Raw genomic sequence first — 25291 nt, forward strand, 5'->3', positions numbered from 1 at the left:
TGGTATCTAAAAAATTGAAAACGCTATTTTCAGTATTTTTGCTGTAATTATGACAAGTCTGCTTGACCTTCTTATTAACAGACACTGGGGGATTATTGATTTATAATACTAATTAACCTAAAACTGTATGTTCTTCAATTAAATCATTAGTTATTGATGGAGTGGGAGGGGGAAACATGATTTTAATTACATCTTGATTATGTGTGTGTTTTTTTTTACATTTTAATTTAGATTTGTGGTGCATTGTGGGACTCAATAACGTCCACTATGGTCTCGGACACCACTACAAATGGGGCGATTTCGCATTAATATTATTATTTTTTTATTAAATGCCAAGGTATCAAAAATACAAATACAAAGCAAAATTGCACAGGTTACTTACAATTAAACAAAAGTTTACAAAAGTAAAACATAATTCATACATACATACATAGAGCCTATAAAACCCAACAGAAAACAAATTAAAAAGTTGAAATAAGCGATTTCGCATTCAGCCGTGCTGAAATTTGAGCCTCCACGCGCCCCCTAGAGGAGGAACCGCTTAATGCCTCAGAGAAAACACTTCTAGATCTGCGCTTCTGCTGTGTATAGTTGGGCGTGAGTTAGCCTTTAGCATTTCCAAACAAAAACGTTATTGTGCTCTTTTTCGTATGAATGCTTATTTTTCAGTTGTTTTTCCTATGCGGTCCCCATTTGGATACGTCCATTTTCCACTTCTATGTCCAATCCAGAGAATAATAACAGGCACGGACACTTAGGAAAGCGAACAGCTTGAGGCTCAAATATCTGGCAGCTTTTTCATAAACACCAACATTTCACAAACATCTGACAGCTATTCTGTTCTTACACACATCGAGTCATACATCACACATTTCTGAAAGCAGTAAGTAACAAATGTTGTGTCTATAATATACAAAATGTCTATAATAAATCTGTAGATTCTAGTGACATCTGTCACTTAACATTTCCTAGATGCTATTTTTAATAGAGATAATCTGTTTTGTGCATCTCATTTTGATATTGTGGAGTAGAATGATTCAGAAGCAGAATGGGTGGATGATTTCAGTTATTATTTAGTATCTTTATCTTTTAGTTAATGTTGTGTATTGTTATTATATTGGTTATAAAGAATCACAAAACAAAAATGAAATCCCTTTAAAAAAAAAAACTATCGGGTTATGAACTGCTATATCCACAGCGTAAACATAACTTTACACATTACATTTATGGGTCATTTATTCTGTATATACAATAAAAAAACAAGTGTAGCATCTGCAATAACCTTTATTCTTTCTTATACATTATGCAGTTTCCCCAAGTTTGGACTTTTGATGTAGATGTTTTGAGCACCTGTCACGTTTCAAGGTCTTTGGTGTGGATCAGTAAAATCCTCCACTGATGGATCCTGTCCCAGAATCCAAAGGTTCGACTCGTTCTCCGAGAGGAACACCAGAAACCAAAGTAAAGTCTCCTTTACATTGCATATGCTAAAAATTACATATGCTAAAAAATAATGTCCTTGTTAAAAGTACTTACCATAGTAATAACAGTAAATTATGCATATGTGCATGCAACTAACCCTCAACCAAACCCTAACCCTATATTAAGTACATCTAGTTTGTCATTATTAATCAGTACTTTAATATATAATTACACTAAAATAAAGCCCTCGGTTGAATCCGCGCTGGTGTTTTAATCAGTTTGTACATGAGTAGTTAATAATCCACAGATATTGGTGAAGTTTGCCCACTTGATCTCTAGCAGCGTCAGGCTCTGTTTTGCTCATTTTTAAAGGGCAGATGTGCTTTATTTGTATTCCTGTTTATAAGCTTCTGCTGTGTTTAATTCCCTCTAAAAAAAAACCTTTGTGCTCTTCAGAGAGAAAACAACAACCCGAACCTTAAGAAGAGTCTACAGGAGGCACGGAGGAAAGGTAGAATGGATCGGAGCAAAGTGGAGGAGGAGATGAGCAATGAACTACAAAACCTGGTAAACGCTTCAGAGACACTTTGTTTTCTCTTCAAACCTGTCAAGAAATGACTATATAAAATATTCTGCATGCATAAAACAAATATTTTTGTCATTGCAACATATTTTTCCTAACAATTTATCCCCCCCTGACCAATTCTTCCCTTGTCATGTAGCTCAAAATGCTAGCTTTACTGTACTTAAAGGATTAGTTGACTTTTAAATAAACTTTTGCTGATAATTTACTCACCCCCATGTCATCCAAGATGTCCATGTCTTTCTTTCTGCAGTTGAGAAGAAATTAAGGTTTTTGATGAAAACATTCCAGGGTTGTTCTCCATATAATGGACTTCAATGGGCTCCAAACGGTTCAAGGTCCAAATGACAGTTTCAGTGCAGCTTCAAAGGCTTTAAACGATACCAGATGATGAATAAGGGTCTAATCTAGCCAAACCATCTGAATGTTTTCATCAAAAACCTTAATTTCTTCTCGACTGCAGAAAGAAAGACATGAACATCTTGGATTACATGGCGGTGAGGAAATGATCAGCAAAAATTTATTTAAAAGGGAACTAATCCTTTAACTAATTTAAATTACAAGTAGTTTGTAGTGTGTAAGACCATTTCAAAGTAGCTCCCCAACTTTGTCACTAATGCATCTATGATGTCGTGTATGGAGTTGGTTTTTAAAGCTGCCCTGCCACATGTATTTCATTACTTTTGTGGAAATGTCTGAAGTTCTACCATGGACTCTGTCACATGTTTTGTGGAAAAAATGCCTTGTTTCAAGCCATTCTAGTGTGGTATAGAAAGCCTGCAGGAAGACTCAGCTCGATTTGTGCCAGTTTTCATTAATATTCAATGAGCTAAGCTCCTTGACTCTGATTGGCTAACAGCTAGCCAATTTTGCCAGCGGAAGCCATGAAACGGTAGCAAAATAATTTTTAAAGACCCATTGTGTTATGTTTCTTTTTTGTTTTGGCAAGTAGCTGTATAATAAGTGGGATGATAATTAGTAATTATCGGAAAATAAGTCCTGAAAACAGTCATTGAGCTAGATAAATGTGGGCTCGGTCTCAACTGGGCGAGCTCATGAATAGTAATGAGCTCAGGCAGTTCATTTTCACATTCATGACAACACAAACACATATGGACCTAACATGTTTAAAAAAATACAAGTAGAAGTGGTTTTGTGTGGCAGGGCACCTTTAATTAAAATTTGAGCATGCAGTATTTTATTTTATGGGATTGCATGTTATGTGGATAGAGTGCTTCTGAAACAGCTGTTTGAATGTTCTTGGCATGTTTTTTAGGATGTGCGTGGGAAAACCAAAGCAACAGGAACAGGTCTTGTCTACATAGATGCCTTCACTCGCTTTCACTGCCTCTGGGATGCTAGGTGATGCTTCAGAATGGTTAAAGGAACACGCCACTATTTTTGAAAATAGGCTAATTTTCCGACTCCTCTAGAGTTGAACAGTTGAGTTTTATCGTTTTCGACTCGATTCAGCCGATCTCCGGGTCTGGCGCAGTGGCGATTTCTTTAAGACTGCAAGGGAAGCTCGGCTTCCCTTATAATGTCACAAAATTAATGGTCAAATATGTACTATTGTATTAACATTTTATTGACTAAAAATGCGTTAGAAAACGTTCATCTCAAAGACGAGTTCGTTCAGAATCAGTTACATATAGCAGGTCGGCTGACTCGATTTCCTTCTCATACATTCCCGCAGCGTCACAGTGCATTTCCCTATTGAAGCCCAGCGTCCATTGACTTCAATGGGGCTGCTTTGAACGGTTTTTTTCAGCGCTTCGAAACTAGACGGTCATTGGATAAACGCTGCGATTATGTCCCGCCCACGGACGCTCAGCGTCTCTGGGGGTGAATGGGGAGTGGGCTGGCCCGGACTCCGAGCTTCTGCGTGATGATTGGAGGGTCTGTCGAAAGACTGCATCTCCTTTTGACTGACAGCGATTCTGTACTATAAGGAATCACTGAAGCTATTCGCGCTCAGTCCCATCGCTGATTTCTCAAGTTCAGTCGAAATAAAAACTGCTGCAACCTATTTCTTTGATATTTGCTTGGCGAAATTGCTTGATTTTCATCATACATTTCACACAATTATACACTTCTTTTATTCACTTCAATTATTCACTCCTTCATTCATTCATTCATTCATTCATTCATTCATATAACGTTAGTAGGCTAGGCTGGCGTTGTGGGTGAAACTGCGCACGATGGCAGACGGTGCTAATATTGTCGACCTGATTTTGGCGAAGCCATTTAAAAGTGTTCCTTACGAGGAAAAACTTAGAATTAAACAGCAGATCAACACCTAAGATTGATTTAGTGCAAAAGATAGGGAAAAATAACAGGTCTTTTCAGCTCTCCTGGTATAACAAAGTTAGCTGGCTGACTGGAAGTGCTGTGACAAATAAAATGTACTGCTGGCCATGCCTCTTGAGAGGACACTCAAGTCACTTGAAAAGACTCCTAGTTGGTACGACAGGGTCACAGACCATTTTCTTGAAAAGGAACGTAGGGCAGAATTTACTTTTAAATAAATAGACAATTTTATGATGTAGGCCGAAAATGAGCTTCCCCTCTCTGACAGACCAGTAGCCGCCACTGGTCTGGCGGTAGTACTTTTAGCATAGCTTAGCATAGATCATTGAATCTGATTAGGCCGTTAGCATCTCGCTCAAAAAATGACCAAAGAGTTTCCATATTTTTCCAATTTAAAACTTGACTCTTCTGTAGTTACTTCATGTACTAAAACCGACGGAAAATTAAAAGTTGTGATTTTCTAGACCGATATGTCTCAGAGAGTGCTGGGGAATATTTTCAGGCGCTGTGTAATATCATTGCGCCGCTGCACTCATGGGACGGCTCACAGCTCTTGATTATTACGCAGGAATGAGAGTATAGTTCCTAGCCATGTCGGTCTAGAAAATCACAACTTTTCATTTTCCGTCGGTCTTAGTACATGAAGTAACTACAGAAGAGTCAAGTTTTAAATAGGAAAAATATCCACCAGACCCGGAGATCGGCTGAATGGATTCAAAAACGGTAAAACTCAACTGTTTAAAGATACACTGTGTGATATTTTCCCCCATCTAGTGGTGAAAAGGTATATGACCATCCAGTGAATATTAGTTTCTGTTCCTCTCAATTCCGATTTCGTTTTAACTCCTACGGTGGCCGATTTAGGGCGTTTTCACACCTACCTTGTTTGGTCCGGATTTTCGGACTTTTCAGTTTGGTTCAAATCAAAATTACAGGTGTGAAACCTCCCCCGTACCACGGTCCGGACCAAACAGACGAAATTTGGTCCGACGAAAAGAGGTGGTCTCGGTCCGGATCAAACTGAACAAAGGTTCGGTTCGTTTCTAGTGTGAAAGCATTTTATGTATGGTTCGGACTTTCAGACCATTTACAGGAAGTTCCTGTTTATGTTTAAATATTATAATGTTATTTTTAAATTCAATCTCGGCTACATTGATTATGAAAAGTGAAAATATGCGCAATATGTCAGAAGACGGAAAGTCAGAAATAATTTTGAACGAAATTTTGTATGATTTTGCTTAGAAAGCATTTCTTTAATGGGAATTTCGTTTTGTATAAATTGTATCTTGATTTTAATCAACGTTTAATCAGATAATTGCCTGGATTTAATAAATAAGAAGCAAAAAGTCTAATAGCAGACAATAATCACGGGAGCGATCACATGCTTTGCACATGAACTGGAGCGTCTCAAATAAACCCAAACTCAGCGTCTACTGCCTCACAAACATGAGAAATATGTGTATATAAAGCTTGAAATGTCCACTTTTAAACGTAACGAATAAAAAATAGTCAAGCAATGCGCACTGTTCAATAGTGGCGGTGATATGCGTCCGTTCATTCATTCTTATCAAAGACGCTGATGTCAGACGCACGTCCGTTTACAAACCAATCAATGTCCAGATGCCGCCCACAAGGATGATGACGAGTGGACATAAGTGCGTCATGTAAAGTTCTTTAGTGCGCTCGCATAATTGCAATGTGAAACCAAATCAAAACTAACCGAATGTATAAAAAGTATCAAAACATGAACTTCGGTTCGGACCTTGGTGCGGACTTTCAGGTGTGAAAACGCCCTTAGTCCAAGATTAACATGGCTTCCAGTTCGACCTCGTCCACATTCGACACGGTGCCATCGAGTGTTAAAACGTGAAAGGCGAAGCTTGAATTTACGGATATGTCCCTCTTTGGCTAATGTACTTTCAAGATGGAGGGGCAACATGGCGACCTGCATTCGAACCCTCACCCGTATGTATTTTCAATGGCATATTATAAACTTACAAGAATACTTTATTACTTGAAAGAAGTAAATATACATTAATGAGCACATATATTTTTGAAAGAACTCAGTGTTTTTAGCTAAGAATAAACTAAAAAAGTTACGCAGTGTAGCTTTAACGGTAGGGGAGTCAGAAAATGGGCCTATTTTAAAAAATAGTGGCGTGTTCCATTAAATTATTATTCACTATAGTACTTCACTTAAAATGGAAAATTCTGTCAACTCATTTTTAATTTCAATAAAGAAAACTCATGCGTTGGCATGAAACAAGTTAATAATATTTTCTTCGCTATTGTGACATATATCCAAGTGAAATTCATCAATAAATGCTGCACTTATTCCTGATATTTAATTTCACGTACAATACTATGTGTACTTAGTATTGGATTGTTAAAGTTCTTATATAACAGCGGATTGGATTGTTGTGTGTTCAGTCACCCTGAGTGTCCAGCGAGAGTGAGCTCTGTAATGGAGGCACTGGAGACGGAGGGTTTTCTGGGACGCTGTGTACGAGTAGAGGTAGAGACACTTCTGTAGTCATATTATTTATTATTTCGAATTCCTCCTGTCTTTGAGCAGTTTTAAATAGTTTAACTTTGTGTTTCAGGCCAGAGCTGTATCAGAAGATGAGCTATTACTCGTTCATACGTAAGTTTATACGCAAGATTGATGCTGTTTATTGGGTGGGTTTTGTTTTATGATGATCTTATGTGAGGGGAAATGTGTTGTGTATGATAGGAAGGATTATGTAGAGCTGATGAAATCCACAGCGAACATGACAGAAGAGGAGCTGAAGACTCTCTCTGATAAATACGACTCCGTCTACCTGCATCCTGTAAGTCACCTAATGTCTTTTCCAGTTCCAAATTTTAATTGTTCATCAAATCACAATCCTAATCCAATACATGCATTGATATTTTTGATATGAAGTCAACATGAAATCAGTATTGACCGTATTCACCAACCAATATAGGGATGTTCTTAATCATGAATCAATGTGATAAAATAATATCTGTAGCGCCTCTGGCTCTTTTCCTTTATCAAATGATGACAACAGCAACATGATAAAAGGCTTCAATGTTTCATATATAGATAAAAGACGATGCACTCATATTCAGTGATGCTAGTAACACGTTACATAAGCCGCGTTTCCACCGAAATTACCCGGAACTATTTGTACCAGGAACTTTTTCTCCCCCAGACCTGCTACAATCTGCGTTTCCACCGCGGTCTAAAGTACCGGGGAGATTAGGCAAATTAGTCCGGTGACGTGGGAATGCGCGCGACTGCTCCTCCCAGTCACCGACGGACATGAATCACTTTTGCGCGATACTGTCTGCAACAATAACAAGTGTAGGAGATGCAAGCAGCGCTGCTTTTGCTGATTATATGTACACACATTACCAACACTGCTTATTTAAACGTGCACTTTCACCTGGTTTGACCATTTTAATGCAAAATGGGATGATGGGCAATCCAAAATCTGAATGTGTTGTAATAGCTCAATTCCAAAACAAAACATTTTCTATAAAAGGATAATGAGGTTTCAGTCATTCATGACAGATGTGTGAAAAGTTAATTGAATGAAAACAATAGACTGAATTAAGCGGTTGAAAGATTAGGTACTAGACTGCAAGTATTTTATTTTTTATCACAATAACATCTCTTAACATTCACAAAAAAAAGGGTTAGGGTTAGGGTTAGGGTTAGGGTTAGTATTACAATATGCTTCATTAAATGCATAATATTAGAGACTTCTTCCTCAAATTTGAAATGAAGCAGGACCACACTTATGGCTTCACTTAAGTTGTGGTTATAAGTTATTATACTACATTCACATAGTTATACATTTAAAAATATAATATTTGGGTTTTCTAGATATGCTTATGTGCATATTCAGAAAGACTTGCGAGCAGCAGCCCTTTTATTTGCTTCCTACACTATATGAATACAATTAGAATGTGGTTATATAGTTAGAATGTGGAAATTAAAGACACAGTGACATTTTACACATTTTACTTTATTTTAGACAGATTAGTTCTTACAAAATTAAAATAAAAGTGTGCAAAGACAAATAAATTACTAGAACAATAAAATGAAAATATAAAATGTGAAAACAACAATATAAAAAAAGTGTATTTTTCAGTAACCTGTCCAAGAGCTGTGCCAACACGTACAATATATAAAGTACAAATGTGGTAGTGCAAATGCTTCATTCAAGCGGCTGGTCATTGTGGCTACTTCTTGAACAACTGGACAAACTGTCCAAGAACAGACAGAAACCCGGTCTGAAAGTCCCTCTGCTGCCGTCTGCTTTCTTCCGCTTCTGACTGGTGGAATGCCAACTCTTGCCTCCTCATCTCTCCTCGGCCTGGCCATCCAGTAACAGCTGCATATATTGGTCAGTTCTTGTCCATGCTGCAGGGTTAGCATCCTCCATGTCCCTCAGTGCATCAAGAAAGTCACAGTCCCTTTTCCTTTTCTCTAAGTAGAAAAATTGCACAGAAACACATGGAAATTAATACACAAGGCAACCATGAAACAATAGAAACCATCAATTAATTATTTAAAGTGTTTTCACTACAAATAATGAACAATTGTTTGCCCAGCTTGAACAATGCCCAGTGTGCAATTTTTATCATGGGCAATTTAAGTTTACAATTAAAAACAACAAAACCATTAAGGATTACACATCAGTTTTTAAATATATACACATTTTTGTCAGCTTTATAACGTACTGGTGACCGCGGGGGAAAATACGCTGGTCTCCGTTGCCTGCGATTCATCAGGGCCACTCGTTACACCTGGAAAAGCACGTTGAAAAAAGTTACTGCAACGTGTTTAAACACTGCAACGAGTTTAATAGATGATACCAAGATGATATATTTAACTTACCTTCAACCCACTCGGATTCCTGGATGGTTTCCAACAACGCACTAGCCGAGTCTTTCGTTACCGCTGCGCCAGAAAAGGACGGTCTGTGTCCCAGCAACTCGTCCAGGCGGTCGGAACCGCTCCGGTTGTTATGATCCTTTAATTAGGGGCCAAGCACCGAAGGTGCGAAGGCACCTATTGAAACCGTTCCCGTTCTTATTATTAGGGGCCAAGCACCGAAGGTGCGAAGGCACCTATTGAAACCGTTCCCGTTCTTATTATTATTAGGGGCCAAGCACCGAAGGTGCGAAGGCACCTATTGAAACCGTTCCCGTTCTTATTATTATTAGGGGCCAAGCACCGAAGGTGCGAAGGCACCTATTGAAACCGTTCCCGTTCTTATTATTATTATTCATCTTCTTCTTCTTCTTCTTCCGCCACGAAGTCTATGGCAGCCCATAGAACCGTATGGTAAAAAGTTGTGAAATTTGGCACACTAATAGAGGACAGTCTGAAATGTCACCGTAGCAAATTTGGAGTCTCAAACTCAATCCCTCTAGCGCCACCATCAGTCCAAAATTTGACTCATGTTTATGCTAATAACTTTTGAACCATAAGGGCTAGAAACAAAATTCTTTTTTCCTCTGATTCCTTGGCTCAAGACGATTCGATTGCACCCTATGACGTCATTTTCCGTCATAAAAATTTTCCCGCCATTTTGAATTTTCCGAAAAACCTACTTTTACGAACTCGTCCTAGACGGTTCATCCGATTTGCACGAAAATTGAACCAGATCATCTTCAGACAATGTTGACAAAAAATCTTGCAAATCAAGTTGATTCGTCAAATCATTTGCGATAAACGCGCAAACAAATTTTACGTAGCGGTTGCAAAAACACTCTTAAGGCAATATCTCCGCAACGCTTTATCGTATTCAAACCAAACTTGGTACATGTCATTACAAGCATGACTTGAGGCAACATCCAGCGTTTTGGCGCAGCGCCACCTACTGGTCCGGAGATACGAAAAATTGCTATTTTTGCTTATAACTTCTGAACTGTTTGTCCAAAAATCATAAAAGTGGTCTCGTTACATTCAGGACGGCATGCCGAGTCGTCTGATATTCAATTTTACCATATCGGCCATTTTGCCTGTCGGCCATTTTGAATTTTGTCAAAAAATGCTATATTTTACAAATGCATTAGTGTATTGTTACTAAACTCGGTATGTGACTTCCTTGCTATGCCCTGAAGGTACTCAAAAAGTTTTCGGGCAGTGCCACCTTGTGGTCAAAAGATATAACAAACTTGACAAAAATGCTAATAACTTTTGATTAAATTAGCCTAGTATATTGAAACTGGTCATAATAGAGTCATTGGCTCATGCCGATTCAATTGCAACCTATGATGTCATTTTCGGTCATGATAATTTCCCCGCCATTTTTAATTTTCCAAAAAACCTACTTTTACGAACTCGTCCTAGACGGTTTGTCCGATTTGCACGAAAATTGAACCAGATCATCTTCAGACCATGCTGACAAAAAATCTTGCAAATCAAGTTGATTTGTCAAATCGTTTTCGATAAACGCGCACACAAATTTTGCGTAGTGGTTGCAAAAACACTCATAAGCCTATATCTCCACAACGCTTTATCGTATTCAAACCAATCTTGGTATATGTCATCACAAGCATGACCTGAAGCAACATGCAGTGTTTCGGCGCAGCGCCACCTACTGGTCCGGAGATACAAAAATGGCTATTTTTGCTTATAACTTTTGAACTGTTTGTCCAAAAATCATGTCTTCCGCACCATGCTTTGAAGGTACTCAAAACGTTTTGGGGCAGTGCCACCTTGTGGTCAGAGGTTATAACAAAATTTACAAACATGCTAATAACTTTTGATTAAATTAGCCTAGTTTAATGAAACTGGTCATAATACAGTCATTGGCTCATGCCGAGAACAGAGATACTAATTTTTCCATATTTGGTCAAACATCCTGTCCTCAATGTTCTTATTTGATCAAAACCTACTTTTTCAAACTCCTCCTAGACCGTTTGTCCAATTTCCACCAAAATCGAATCGTATCATCTTCAGACTGTGTCAACAAAAAGTTAGGGATTTTGCATCAATAGATGAAACCGTTTTTGTAAACCGCAGCGACGAAGTTGAGCCATTATGCCAAAATTACTCTTGAGGCTGTATCTCTGCAATGCTTTGACATATTGGCATCAAACTTTGCATGTGTCATTGTTCCCTTATTCTGACCACACCACATCAATTTCGTATTTGTGCCACCTATTGGTCAAAAGTGATAAACCATTAACTTACATTATCAGTGACTCAATATATGATATTTCAGCCATTTTGCCTAATCTTCTTAAACTGTATAATTGTTAATTGTTGCAGTTGGTCTGACACTCTCAGACTACAATGCATTTTCAGCCTTTTGCTTAAAATCATCTTAAAACGTGATTAATTGCTCATTGCTCCAGTTGATCTGACACTGCCAGCCATTTTGGCATGTCTTGTCTTCTTCTTTGCGCTTGGCCCCGGTATTGCTGCTTGCAGCTATATTTATTCATCTTCTTCTTCTTCTTCCGCCACGAAGTCTATGGCAGCCCATAGAACCGTATGGTAAAAAGTTGTGAAATTTGGCACACTAATAGAGGACAGTCTGAAATGTCACCGTAGCAAATTTGGAGTCTCAAACTCAATCCCTCTAGCGCCACCATCAGTCCAAAATTTGACTCATGTTTATGCTAATAACTTTTGAACCATAAGGGCTAGAAACAAAATTCTTTTTTCCTCTGATTCCTTGGCTCAAGGCGATTCGATTGCACCCTATGACGTCATTTTCCGTCATAAAAATTTTCCCGCCATTTTTAATTTTCCGAAAAACCTACTTTTACGAACTCGTCCTAGACGGTTCATCCGATTTGCACGAAAATTGATCCAGATCATCTTCAGACCATGCTGACAAAAAATCTTGCAAATCAAGTTGATTCGTCAAATCATTTGCGATAAACGCGCAAACAAATTTTACGTAGCGGTTGCAAAAACACTCTTAAGGCAATATCTCCGCAACGCTTTATCGTATTTAAACCAAACTTGGTACATGTCATCACAAGCATGACTTGAGGCAACATACAGCGTTTCGGCGCAGCGCCACCTACTGGTCCGGAGATACGAAAAATTGCTATTTTTGCTTATAACTTCTGAACTGTTTGTCCAAAAATCATAAAAGTGGTCTCGTTACATTCAGGACGGCATGCCGAGTCGTCTGATATTCAATTTTACCATATCGGCCATTTTGGCTGTCGGCCATTTTGAATTTTGTCAAAAAATGCGATATTTTACAAATGCATTAGTATATTGTTACTAAACTCGGTATGTGACTTCCTTGCTATGCCCTGAAGGTACTCAAAAAGTTTTAGGGCAGTGCCACCTTGTGGTCAAAAGATATAACAAACTTGACAAAAATGCTAATAACTTTTAATTAAATTAGCCTAGTATATTGAAACTGGTCATAATAGAGTCATTGGCTCATGCCGATTCAATTGCAACCTATGATGTCATTTTCGGTCATGATAATTTCCCCGCCATTTTTAATTTTCCAAAAAACCTACTTTTACGAACTCGTCCTAGACGGTTTGTCCGATTTGCACGAAAATTGAACCAGATCATCTTCAGACCATGCTGACAAAAAATCTTGCAAATCAAGTTGATTTGTCAAATCGTTTTCGATAAACGCGCACACAAATTTTGCGTAGCGGTTGCAAAAACACTCATAAGCCTATATCTCCACAACGCTTTATCGTATTCAAACCAATCTTGGTACATGTCATCACAAGCATGACTTGAGGCAACATACAGCGTTTCGGCGCAGCGCCACCTACTGGTCCGGAGATACGAAAAATTGCAATTTTTGCTTATAACTTCTGAACTGTTTGTCCAAAAATCATAAAAGTGGTCTCGTTACATTCAGGACGGTATTCAGAGTTGTCTGATTTTCAATTTTACCATATCGGCCATTTTGGCTCTCGGCTATTTTGAATTATGTGTTAAAATACTATATTTTACAAACGCATTAGTCTATCGTTACGAAACTTGGTATGGGTCTTCCGCACCATGCTTTGAAGGTACTCAAAAAGTTTTGGGGCAGTGCCACCTTGTGGTCAGAGGTTATAACAAAATTTACAAACATGCTAATAACATTTGATTAAATTAGCCTAGTTTAAAGAAACTGGTCATAATACATTTATTGGCTCATGCCGAGAACATAGATACTAATTTTGCCATATTTGGTCAAACATCCTGTCCTCAATGTTCTTATTTGATCAAAATCTACTTTTTCAAACTCATCCTAGACCGTTTGTCCAATTTCCACCAAAATTGAATCATATCATCTTCAGACTGTGTCAACAAAAAGTTAGGGATTTTGCATCAATAGATGAAACCGTTTTTGTAAACCGCAGCGACAAATTTGAGGCATGATGCCAAAATGACTCTTGAGGCTGTATCTCTGCAATGCTTTGACATATTGGCATCAAACTTTGCATGTGTCATTGTTCCCTTATTCTGACCACACCACATACATTTCGTAACTGTGCCACCTATTGGTCAAAAGTGATAAACCATTAACTTATATTATCAGTGACTCTATATATGATATTTCAGCCATTTTGCCTAATCTTCTTAAACTGTATAATTGTTCATTGATGCAGTTGGTCTGACACTGTCAGACTACAATGCATTTTTCAGCCTTTTGCCTAAAATCATCTTAAAACGTGATTAATTGCTCATTGCTCCAGTTGATCGAACACTGCCAGCCATTTTGGCATGTCTTGTCTTCTTCTTTGCGCTTGGCCCCGGTATTGCTGCTTGCAGCTATATTTATTCATCTTCTTCTTCTTCTTCCGCCACAAAGTCTATGGCAGCCCATAGAACCGTATGGTAAAAAGTTGTGAAACTTGGCACACTAATAGAGGACAGTCTGAAATGTCACCGTAGCAAATTTGGAGTCTCAAACTCAATCCCTCTAGCGCCACCATCAGTCCAAAATGTGACTTATGTTTATGCTAATAACTTTTGAACCATAAGGGCTAGAAACAAAATTCTTTTTTCCTCTGATTCCTTTGCTCAAGACGATTCGATTGCACCCTATGACGTCATTTTCCGTCATAAAAATTTTCCCGCCATTTTGAATTTTTCGAAAAACCTTCTTTTACGAACTCGTCCTAGACGGTTCATCCGATTTGCACGAAAATTGAACCAGATCATCTTCAGACCATGCTGACAAAAAATCTTGCAAATCAAGTTGATTCGTCAAATCATTTGCGATAAACGCGCAAACAAATTTTACGTAGCGGTTGCAAAAACACACTTAAGGCAATATCTCCGCAACGCTTTATCGTATTCAAACCAAACTTGGTACATGTCATCACAAGCATGACTTGAGGCAACATGCAGTGTTTCGGCGCAGCGCCACCTACTGGTCCGGAGATACAAAAAATGGCTGTTTTTGCTTATAACTTTTGAACCGTTTGTCCAAAAATCATAAAAGTGGTCTCGTTAGATTCAGGACGGCATGCCGAGTCGTCTGATATTCAATTTTACCATATCGCCCATTTTGGCTGTCGGCCATTTTGAATTATGTGCTAAAATGCTATATTTTACAAATGCATTAGTGTATTGTTACTAAACTCGGTATGTGACTTCCACTCCATGCCCTGAAGGTACTCAAAAAGTTTTGGGGCAGTGCCACCTTGTGGTCAAAAGTTATAACAAACTTGACAAAAATGCTAATAACTTTTGATTTAATTAGCTTAGTATAATGAAACTTGTCATAATACATTCATTGGCTCATGCCGATTCAATTGCATCCTATGACGTCATTTTCGGTCATGATAATTTCCCCGCCATATTTAATTTTCCAAAAAACCTACTTTTGCGAACTCGTCCTAGACGGTTTGTCCGATTTGCACAGAAATTGAACCAGATCATCTTCAGACCTTGCTGACAAAAAATCTTGCAAATCAAGTTGATTTGTCAAATCGTTTTCGATAAACGTGCACACAAATTTTACGTAGCGGTTGCAAAAACACTCATAAGGCTATATCTCCACAATGCTTTATCGTATTCAAACCAAACTTGGTACATGTCATCACAAGCATGACTTGAGGCAACTTGCAGCGTTTCGGCGCAGCGCCACCTACTGGCCCGGAGATACAAAAAATGGCTATTTTTGCTTATAACTTTTGAACTGTTTGTCCAAAAATCATAAAAGTTGTCTCGTTAGATTCAGGACGGTATTCAGAGTTGTCTGATATTCAATTTTACCATATCGGCCATTTTGGCTCTCGGCCATTTTGAATTATGTGCTAAAATACTATATTTTACAAACGCATTAGTCTATCGTTACGAAACTTGGTATGGGTCTTCCGCACCATGCTTTGAAGGTACTCAAAAAGTTTTGGGGCAGTGCCACCTTGTGGTCAGAGGTTATAACAAAATTTACAAACATGCTAATAACTTTTGATTAAATTAGCCTAGTTTAATGAAACTGGTCATAATACATTTATTGGCTCATGCCGAGAACATAGATACTAATTTTGCCATATTTGGTCAAACATCCTGTCCTCAATGTTCTTATTTGATCAAAACCTACTTTTTCAAACTCATCCTAGACCGTTTATCCAATTTCCACCAAAATCGAATCGTATCATCTTCAGACTATGTCAACAAAAAGTTAGGGATTTTGCATCAATAGATGAAACCGTTTTTGTAAACCGCAGTGACGAAGTTGAGCCATGATGCCAAAATGACTCTTGAGGCTGTATCTCTGCAATGCTTTGACATATTGGCATCAAACTTTGCATGTGTCATTGTTCCCTTATTCTGACTACACCACATCAATTTCGTAACTGTGCCACCTATTGGTCAAAAGTGATAAACCATTAACTTATATTATCAGTGACTCTATATATGATATTTCAGCCATTTTGCCTAATCTTCTTAAACTGTATAATTGTTAATTGTTGCAGTTGGTCTGACACTCTCAGACTACAATGCATTTTTCAGCCTTTTGCCTAAAATCATCTTAAAACGTGATTAATTGCTCATTGCTCCAGTTGATCGAACACTGCCAGCCATTTTGGCATGTCTTGTCTTCTTCTTTGCGCTTGGCCCCGGTATTGCTGCTTGCAGCTATATTTAGGGGCCAAGCACCGAAGGTGCGAAGGCACCTATTGAAACCGTTCCCGTTCTTATTATTATTATTCATCTTCTTCTTCTTCTTCTTCTTCTTCTTCTTCTTCTTCCGCCACGAAGTCTATGGCAGCCCATAGAACCGTATGGTAAAAAGTTGTGAAATTTGGCACACTAATAGAGGACAGTCTGAAATGTCACCGTAGCAAATTTGGAGTCTCAAACTCAATCCCTCTAGCGCCACCATCAGTCCAAAATTTGACTCATGTTTATGCTAATAACTTTTGAACCATAAGGGCTAGAAACTAAATTCTTTTTTCCTCTGATTCCTTGGCTCAAGACGATTCGATGGCACCCTATGACGTCATTTTCCGTCATAAAAATTTTCCCGCCATTTTGAATTTTCCGAAAAACCTACTTTTACGAACTCGTCCTAGACGGTTCATCCGATTTGCACGAAAATTGAACCAGATCATCTTCAGACAATGTTGACAAAAAATCTTGCAAATCAAGTTGATTCGTCAAATCATTTGCGATAAACGCGCAAACAAATTTTACGTAGCGGTTGCAAAAACACACTTAAGGCAATATCTCCGCAACGCTTTATCGTATTCAAACCAAACTTGGTACATATCATCACAAGCATGACTTGAGGCAACATACAGCGTTTCGGCGCAGCGCCACCTACTGGTCCGGAGATACGAAAAATTGCTATTTTTGCTTATAACTTCTGAACTGTTTGTCCAAAAATCATAAAAGTGGTCTCGTTACATTCAGGACGGCATGCCGAGTCGTCTGATATTCAATTTTACCATATCGGCCATTTTGGCTGTGAGCCATTTTGAATTTTGTCAAAAAATGCTATATTTTACAAATGCATTAGTATATTGTTACTAAACTCAGTATGTGACTTCCATGCTATGCCCTGAAGGTACTCAAAAAGTTTTAGGGCAGTGCCACCTTGTGGTCAAAAGATATAACAAACTTGACAAAAATGCTAATAACTTTTGATTAAATTAGCCTAGTATATTGAAACTGGTCATAATAGAGTCATTGGCTCATGCCGATTCAATTGCAACCTATGATGTCATTTTCGGTCATGATAATTTCCCGCCATTTTTAATTTTCCAAAAAACCTACTTTTGCGAACTCGTCCTAGACGGTTTGTCCGATTTGCACAGAAATTGAACCACATCATCTTCAGACCATGCTGACAAAAAATCTTGCAAATCAAGTTGATTTGTCAAATCGTTTTCGAAAAACGCGCACACAAATTTTGCGTAGCGGTTGCAAAAACACTCATAAGCCTATATCTCCACAACGCTTTATCGTATTCAAACCAATCTTGGTACATATCATCACAAGCATGACCTGAGGCAACATGCAGCGTTTCGGCGCAGCGCCACCTACTGGTCCGGAAATACAAAAAATGGCTATTTTTGCTTATAACTTATGAACTGTTTGTCCAAAATTAATGTCTTCCGCACCATGCTTTGAAGGTACTCAAAAAGTTTTGGGGCAGTGCCACCTTGTGGTCAGAGGTAATAACAAAATTTACAAACATGCTAATAACTTTTGATTAAATTAGCCTAGTTTAATGAAACTGGTCATAATACAGTCATTGGCTCATGCCGAGAACATAGATACTAATTTTGCCATATTTGGTCAAACATCATGTCCTCAATGTTCTTATTTGATCAAAACCTACTTTTTCAAACTCATCCTAGACCGTTTATCCAATTTCCACCAAAATCGAATCGTATCATCTTCAGACTGTGTCAACAAAAAGTTAGGGATTTTGCATCAATAGATGAAACCGTTTTTGTAAACCGCAGTGACGAAGTTGAGCCATGATGCCAAAATGACTCTTGAGGCTGTATCTCTGCAATGCTTTGACATATTGGCATCAAACTTTGCATGTGTCATTGTTCCCTTATTCTGACCACACCACATACATTTCATAACTGTGCCACCTATTGGTCAAAAGTGATAAAACATTAACTTATATTATCAGTGACTCTATATATGATATTTCAGCCATTTTGCCTAATCTTCTTAAACTGTATAATTGTTAATTGCTGCAGTTGGTCTGACACTCTAAGACTACAATGCATTTTCAGCCTTTTGCCTAAAATCATCTTAAAACGTGATTAATTTCTTATTGCTGCAGTTGATCTGACACTGCCAGCCATTTTGGCATGTCTTGTCTTCTTCTTTGCGCTTGGCCCCGGTATTGCTGCTTGCAGCTATATTTAGGGGCCAAGCACCGAAGGTGCGAAGGCACCTATTGAAACCGTTCCCGTTCCTATTATTATTATTATTCATCTTCTTCTTCTTCTTCTTCTTCCGCCACGAAGTCTATGGCAGCCCATAGAACCGTATGGTAAAAAGTTATGAAATTTGGCACACTAATAGAGGACAGTCTGAAATGTCACCATAGCAAATTTTGAGTCTCTAACTCAATCCCTCTAGCGCCACCATCAGTCCAAAATTAGACTCATGTTTATGCTAATAACTTTTGAACCATAAGGGCTAGAAACAAAATTCTTTTTTCCTCTGATTCCTTGGCTCAAGACAATTCGATTGCACCCTATGACGTCATTTTCCGTCACAATAATTTTCCCGCCATTTTTAATTAACCGAAAAACCTACTTTTGCGAACTCGTCCTAGACGGTTCATCCGATTTGCACGAAAATTGAACCAGATCATCTTCAGACCATGCTGACAAAAAATCTTGCAAATCAAGTTGATTCGTCAAATCATTTGCGAAAAACGCGCAAACAAATTTTACGTAGCGGTTGCAAAAGCACTCTTAAGGCAATATCTCCGCAACGCTTTATCGTATTCAAACCAAACTTGGTACATGTCATCACAAGCATGACTTGAGGCTACATGCAGTGTTTCGGCGCAGCGCCACCTACTGGTCCGGAGATACAAAAAATGGCTGTTTTTGCTTATACCATTTGAACCGTTTGTCCAAAAATCATAAAAGTAGTCTCGTTAGATTCAGGACGGCATGCCGAGTCGTCTGATATTCAATTTTACCATATCGGCCATTTTGGCTGTCGGCCATTTTGAATTATGTGCTAAAATGCTATATTTTACAAATGCATTAGTGTATTGTTACTAAACTCGGTATGTGACTTCCACTCCATGCCCTGAAGGTACTCAAAAAGTTTTGGGGCAGTGCCACCTTGTGGTCAAAAGTTATAACAAACTTGACAAAAATGCTAATAACTTTTGATTTAATTAGTTTAGTATAATGAAACTGGTCATAATACATTCATTGGCTCATGCCGATTCGATTGCATCCTATGACGTCATTTTCGGTCATGATAATTTCCCCGCCATATTTAATTTTCCAAAAAACCTACTTTTGCGAACTCGTCCTAGACGGTTTGTCCGATTTGCACGAAAATTGAACCAGATCATCTTCAGACCATGCTGACAAAAAATCTTGCAAATCAAGTTGATTCGTCAAATCATTTGCGATAAACGCGCAAACAAATTTTACGTAGCGGTTGCAAAAACACACTTAAGGCAATATCTCCGCAACGCTTTATCGTATTCAAACCAAACTTGGTACATGTCATCACAAGCATGACTTGAGGCAACATAAAGCGTTTCGGCGCAGCGCCACCTACTGGTCCGGAGATACGAAAAATGGCTATTTTTGCTTATAACTTCTGAACTGTTTGTCCAAAAATCATAAAAGTGGTCTCGTTACATTCAGGACGGCATGCCGAGTCGTCTGATATTCAATTTTACCATATCGGCCATTTTGGCTGTCGGCCATTTTGAATTTTGTCAAAAAATGCTATATTTTACAAATGCATTAGTATATTGTTACTAAACTCGGTATGTGACTTCCATGCTATGCCCTGAAGGTACTCAAAAAGTTTTAGGGCAGTGCCACCTTGTGGTCAAAAGATATAACAAACTTGACAAAAATGCTAATAACTTTTGATTAAATTAGCCTAGTATATTGAAACTGGTCATAATACATTTATTGGCTCATGCCGAGAACATAGATACTAATTTTGCCATATTTGGTCAAACATCCTGTCCTCAATGTTCTTATTTGATCAAAACCTACTTTTTCAAACTCATCCTAGACCGTTTATCCAATTTCCACCAAAATCGAATCGTATCATCTTCAGACTATGTCAACAAAAAGTTAGGGATTTTGCATCAATAGATGAAACCGTTTTTGTAAACCGCAGCGACGAAGTTGAGCCATGATGCCAAAATGACTCTTGAGGCTGTATCTCTGCAATGCTTTGACATATTGGCATCAAACTTTGCATGTGTCATTGTTCCCTTATTCTGACTACACCACATCAATTTCGTAACTGTGCCACCTATTGGTCAAAAGTGATAAACCATTAACTTATATTATCAGTGACTCTATATATGATATTTCAGCCATTTTGCCTAATCTTCTTAAACTGTATAATTGTTAATTGTTGCAGTTCGTCTGACACTCTCAGACTACAATGCATTTTTCAGCCTTTTGCCTAAAATCATCTTAAAACGTGATTAATTGCTCATTGCTCCAGTTGATCTGACACTGCCAGCCATTTTGGCATGTCTTGTCTTCTTCTTTGCGCTTGGCCCCGGTATTGCTGCTTGCAGCTATATTTATTATTCATCTTCTTCTTCTTCTTCTTCTTCTTCTTCCGCCACGAAGTCTATGGCAGCCCATAGAACCGTATGGTAAAAAGTTATGAAATTTGGCACACTTATAGAGGACGGTCTGAAGTGTCTCCATAGCAAATTTGGAGTCTCTAATTCAATCCCTCTAGCGCCACCATCAGTCCAAAATTGGACTCATGTTTATGTTAATAACTTTTGAACCATAAGGGCTAGAAACAAAATTCTTTTTTCTTCTGATTCCTTGGCTCAAGACAATTCGATTGCACCCTATGACGTCATTTTCCGCCATGATAATTTTCCCGCCATTTTTAATTAACCGAAAAACCTACTTTTGCGAACTCGTCCTAGACGGTTCATCCGATTTGTAGAAAAATTGAACCAGATCATCTTCAGACCATGTTGACAAAAAATCTTGCAAATCAAGTTGATTTGTCAAATCGTTTTTGATAAACGCGCACACAAATTTTACGTAGCGGTTGCAAAAACCCACTTAAGGCTATATCTCCGAAACGCTTTATCGTATTCAAACCAAACTTGGTACATGTCATCACAAGCATGACTTGAGGCAACTTACAGCGTTTCGGCGCAGCGCCACCTACTGGTCCGGAGATACAAAAAATGGCTGTTTTTGCTTATAACTTCTGAACCGTTTGTCCAAAAATCATAAAAGTGGTCTCGTTAGATTCAGGACGACATGCCGAGTTGTCTGATTTTCAATTTTACCATATCGACCATTTTGGCTGTCGGCCATTTTGAATTATGTGCTAAAATGCTATATTTTACAAATGCATTAGTGTATTGTTACTAAACTCGGTATGTGACTTCCACTCCATGCCCTGAAGGTACTCAACAAGTTTTGGGGCAGTGCCACCTTGTGGTCAAAAGTTATAACAAACTTGACAAAAATGCTAATAACTTTTGATTTAATTAGCTTAGTATAATGACACTGGTCATAATACATTCATTGGCTCATGCCGATTCAATTGCACCCTATGACGTCATTTTCGGTCATACAAATTTTCCCGCCATTTTGAATTTTCCGAAAAACCTACTTTTACGAACTCGTCCTAGACGGTTCATCCGATTTGCACGAAAATTGAACCAGATCATCTTCAGACCATGCTGACAAAAAATCTTGGAAATCAAGTTGATTCGTCAAATCATTTGCGATAAACGCGCAAACAAATTTTACGTAGCGGTTGCAAAAACACACTTAAGGCTATATCTCCGCAACGCTTTATCGTGTTCAATCCAAACTTGGTACATGTCATCACAAGCATGACTTGAGGCAACTTGCAGCGTTTCGGCGCAGCGCCACCCACTGGTCCAGAGATACAAAAATGGCTATTTTTGCTTATAACTTTTGAACCGTTTGTCCAAAAATCATAAAAGTGGTCTCGTTAGATTCAGGAAGGCATGCCGAGTCGTCTGATATTCAATTTGACCAAATCGGCCATTTTGGCTCTCGGCCATTTTGAATTATGTGCTAAAATACTATATTTTACAAACGCATTAGTCTATCGTTACGAAACTTGGTATGGGTCTTCCGCACCATGCTTTGAAGGTACTCAAAAAGTTTTGGGGCAGTGCCACCTTGTGGTCAGAGGTTATAACAAAATTTACAAACATGCTAATAACTTTTTATTAAATTAGCCTAGTTTAATGAAACTGGTCATAATACATTTATTGGCTCATGCCGAGAACATAGATACTAATTTTGCCATATTTGGTCAAACATCCTGTCCTCAATGTTCTTATTTGATCAAAACCTACTTTTTCAAACTCATCCTAGACCGTTTATCCAATTTCCACCAAAATCGAATCGTATCATCTTCAGACTGTGTCAACAAAAAGTTAGGGATTTTGCATCAATAGATGAAACCGTTTTTGTAAACCGCAGTGACGAAGTTGAGCCATGATGCCAAAATGACTCTTGAGGCTGTATCTCTGCAATGCTTTGACATATTGGCATCAAACTTTGCATGTGTCATTGTTCCCTTATTCTGACTACACCACATCAATTTCGTAACTGTGCCACCTATTGGTCAAAAGTGATAAACCATTAACTTATATTATCAGTGACTCTATATATGATATTTCAGCCATTTTGCCTAATCTTCTTAAACTGTATAATTGTTAATTGTTGCAGTTGGTCTGACACTCTCAGACTACAATGCATTTTTCAGCCTTTTGCCTAAAATCATCTTAAAACGTGATTAATTGCTCATTGCTCCAGTTGATCTGACACTGCCAGCCATTTTGGCATGTCTTGTCTTCTTCTTTGCGCTTGGCCCCGGTATTGCTGCTTGCAGCTATATTTTCTTGTAATCTTGTCTAATTTCTTCAACTTCTCTCTGCGCTGTTTTCCAGTGTGACTGGAACCGAGTCGATATCTTCAGTTATACCTTTTCATTGCGGGTCGCCGTTTCCAGTTCCCGCTGGATGTCCTCCTCCGCATATATGCTCAATAAAGCCTGAACCTCGTCGTCGGTCCATCGGTCGAATTTTTTGTTGAACTCCATTGTTGCAAAAAAAAATATTTACTGAACGCAAAACCCACGGAACTCACCTCGCAAAAGACTTGTAAATATGGCGGTGGAAAAAAAAATAGCTGCGAGAGCTCAACCAATCAGCATGTTCAGCGCCCAAGTCCCACCCCCGAAAGTTCGGGAACTTTTGAAAAGTCCCACCTCGCAAGCAGGGCCGTTTGGAGGGGGAAATATTTACCCGGAACTTCATTTAGACCCTGGTTCCTGCGGTCGAAACACACCGAGTTCCCCCCCAAAGTTCCTGGTTCCGGGGTAAAGTTCCTGCGGTGGAAACGCGGCTTTAGTAACTTAGTAACTCCAGTAACGTTACTATTTCCAAACCAGTAATCAGATTAAAGTAACTTATCCAAGTCACTGTGCGTTACTATTTTTGTAATTTTCCTTACTAAAAATATATATTTTTGCTTTCTTCTTGCGTCTCAGTGAGAGTATTTATGTTAAGTGAAGTCAATACATTTTTTTTATTAAACATGTTTTTTTTTTCCAGGAAATATTTTTTAATTTAAACTTAAAATGTCAGGAGATACATTTTGAATGTTACAGTTAAAAATGCACTTCCAATAAAGTGAGTGTTGGCAAAAATGGTTGTCATTTCTATGTTGAGGCGGCAGGGGTGTTGTCGGCAGCTGCTGAATGTAACTAATAAAGTAACTTGTAATCTAACTTAGTTACTTTTAAAATCAAGTAATCTGTAAAGTAACTAAGTTACTTTTTAAAGGAGTAATCAGATTACTTTTCAAAGTAACTGTGGCAACACTGCTCATATTATTACGAGTGGAAGAAAGTGCAATAAAGGCAAAATACTGTAAGTTCCGCCTTTTAAAGGTGCACTATGTAACTTTTCCGTCCGCTAGAGGTCACCTGTTCAAAACAAAGGCGTAGTTTGATGACGTCACGTTTGAGCGCAGAATCTTGTGGTCTTCAGCTCACAGCCGGTGGGAAAGAATCAGGATAGGACTCGGGCAGAAATCATGTTCATGGATGTGATTATTAACGTTACTGTAGTGAAGCAGAGCAGGAGCGAGTGTTGTGGAGCTGAGGAACCGCTGGAGCGATTGTTAATAAGATGAACACAACACAAGCCTCGCGAGCAGCGGGACTTTTATTATGCCACAGTCGCCACTTCCGCTCCTCCGCTCATGAGTGTGAGGTAACGCAGCTCTGTTGATCATATTAGACACATCTGAGTGTGTTGATGATGGGATGGCGTTACTCTGTGTGTTCTCTCAGCGGCTGCTATGACACTTGTTCACACTGCAGTGAGAGTAAAGCGTTTCTGCAGAATAAAACCAGAAACCGAGGGTAACGCAGATATGATGTCATCGACAGGCCACGCCCTCACACGTCCCGGTTAAAATAGCAATTTACTCACGATTTACAAATAGTTGGAAAAATGTGGGATATTGTAAGTACTCAACTGAACAAAATATATAACACTGGCCTAGTGGTTTTTGGATATTTTACTGAATTTTTTTTACCTAGTGCAGCTTTAAATTAAAGAGTCAATTGGTAAAGCATCACTGCAGCTGCCATTAGAAGTCTGTGTCCTGAGATGCGCTCACGATAGCACTTGCACTTTGGCGGGTTCAGCCTTAAATATAAGCTTTTTAAATTCTATTTGAGCATATTAAATTATATTTATGGGGCTTGTCATGAAAATATGTTGAAATATGTTATTTAAAGGGATAGTTCAC

The 25291-nt window shown here is 38.5% G+C and overlaps 1 protein-coding gene across 2 annotated transcripts in view; it reads left to right on the forward strand.

The window, feature by feature from the left end:
* Positions 1-566: 566 nt before the first annotated feature.
* hdac6 (histone deacetylase 6) overlaps positions 567-25291 on the forward strand; it is a 66963-nt gene continuing 42238 nt past the window's right edge. For both annotated transcript variants that reach the window (XR_013817372.1, XM_079828017.1), the window contains exons 1-7: positions 567-883; positions 1310-1461; positions 1879-1989; positions 3282-3367; positions 6746-6830; positions 6919-6959; positions 7050-7146. Coding sequence is in view for 1 of the 2 variants with exons in the window: in XM_079828017.1 (XP_079684143.1) it covers positions 1399-1461; positions 1879-1989; positions 3282-3367; positions 6746-6830; positions 6919-6959; positions 7050-7146 (483 nt within the window). In the remaining variant the exon portion in view is untranslated. The remainder of the gene's footprint in view (positions 884-1309; positions 1462-1878; positions 1990-3281; positions 3368-6745; positions 6831-6918; positions 6960-7049; positions 7147-25291) is intronic.

This window comes from Gobio gobio (assembly GCF_949357685.1).
Source record: "Gobio gobio genome assembly, chromosome: 10".
NCBI classification, from domain to species: domain Eukaryota; kingdom Metazoa; phylum Chordata; class Actinopteri; order Cypriniformes; family Gobionidae; genus Gobio; species Gobio gobio.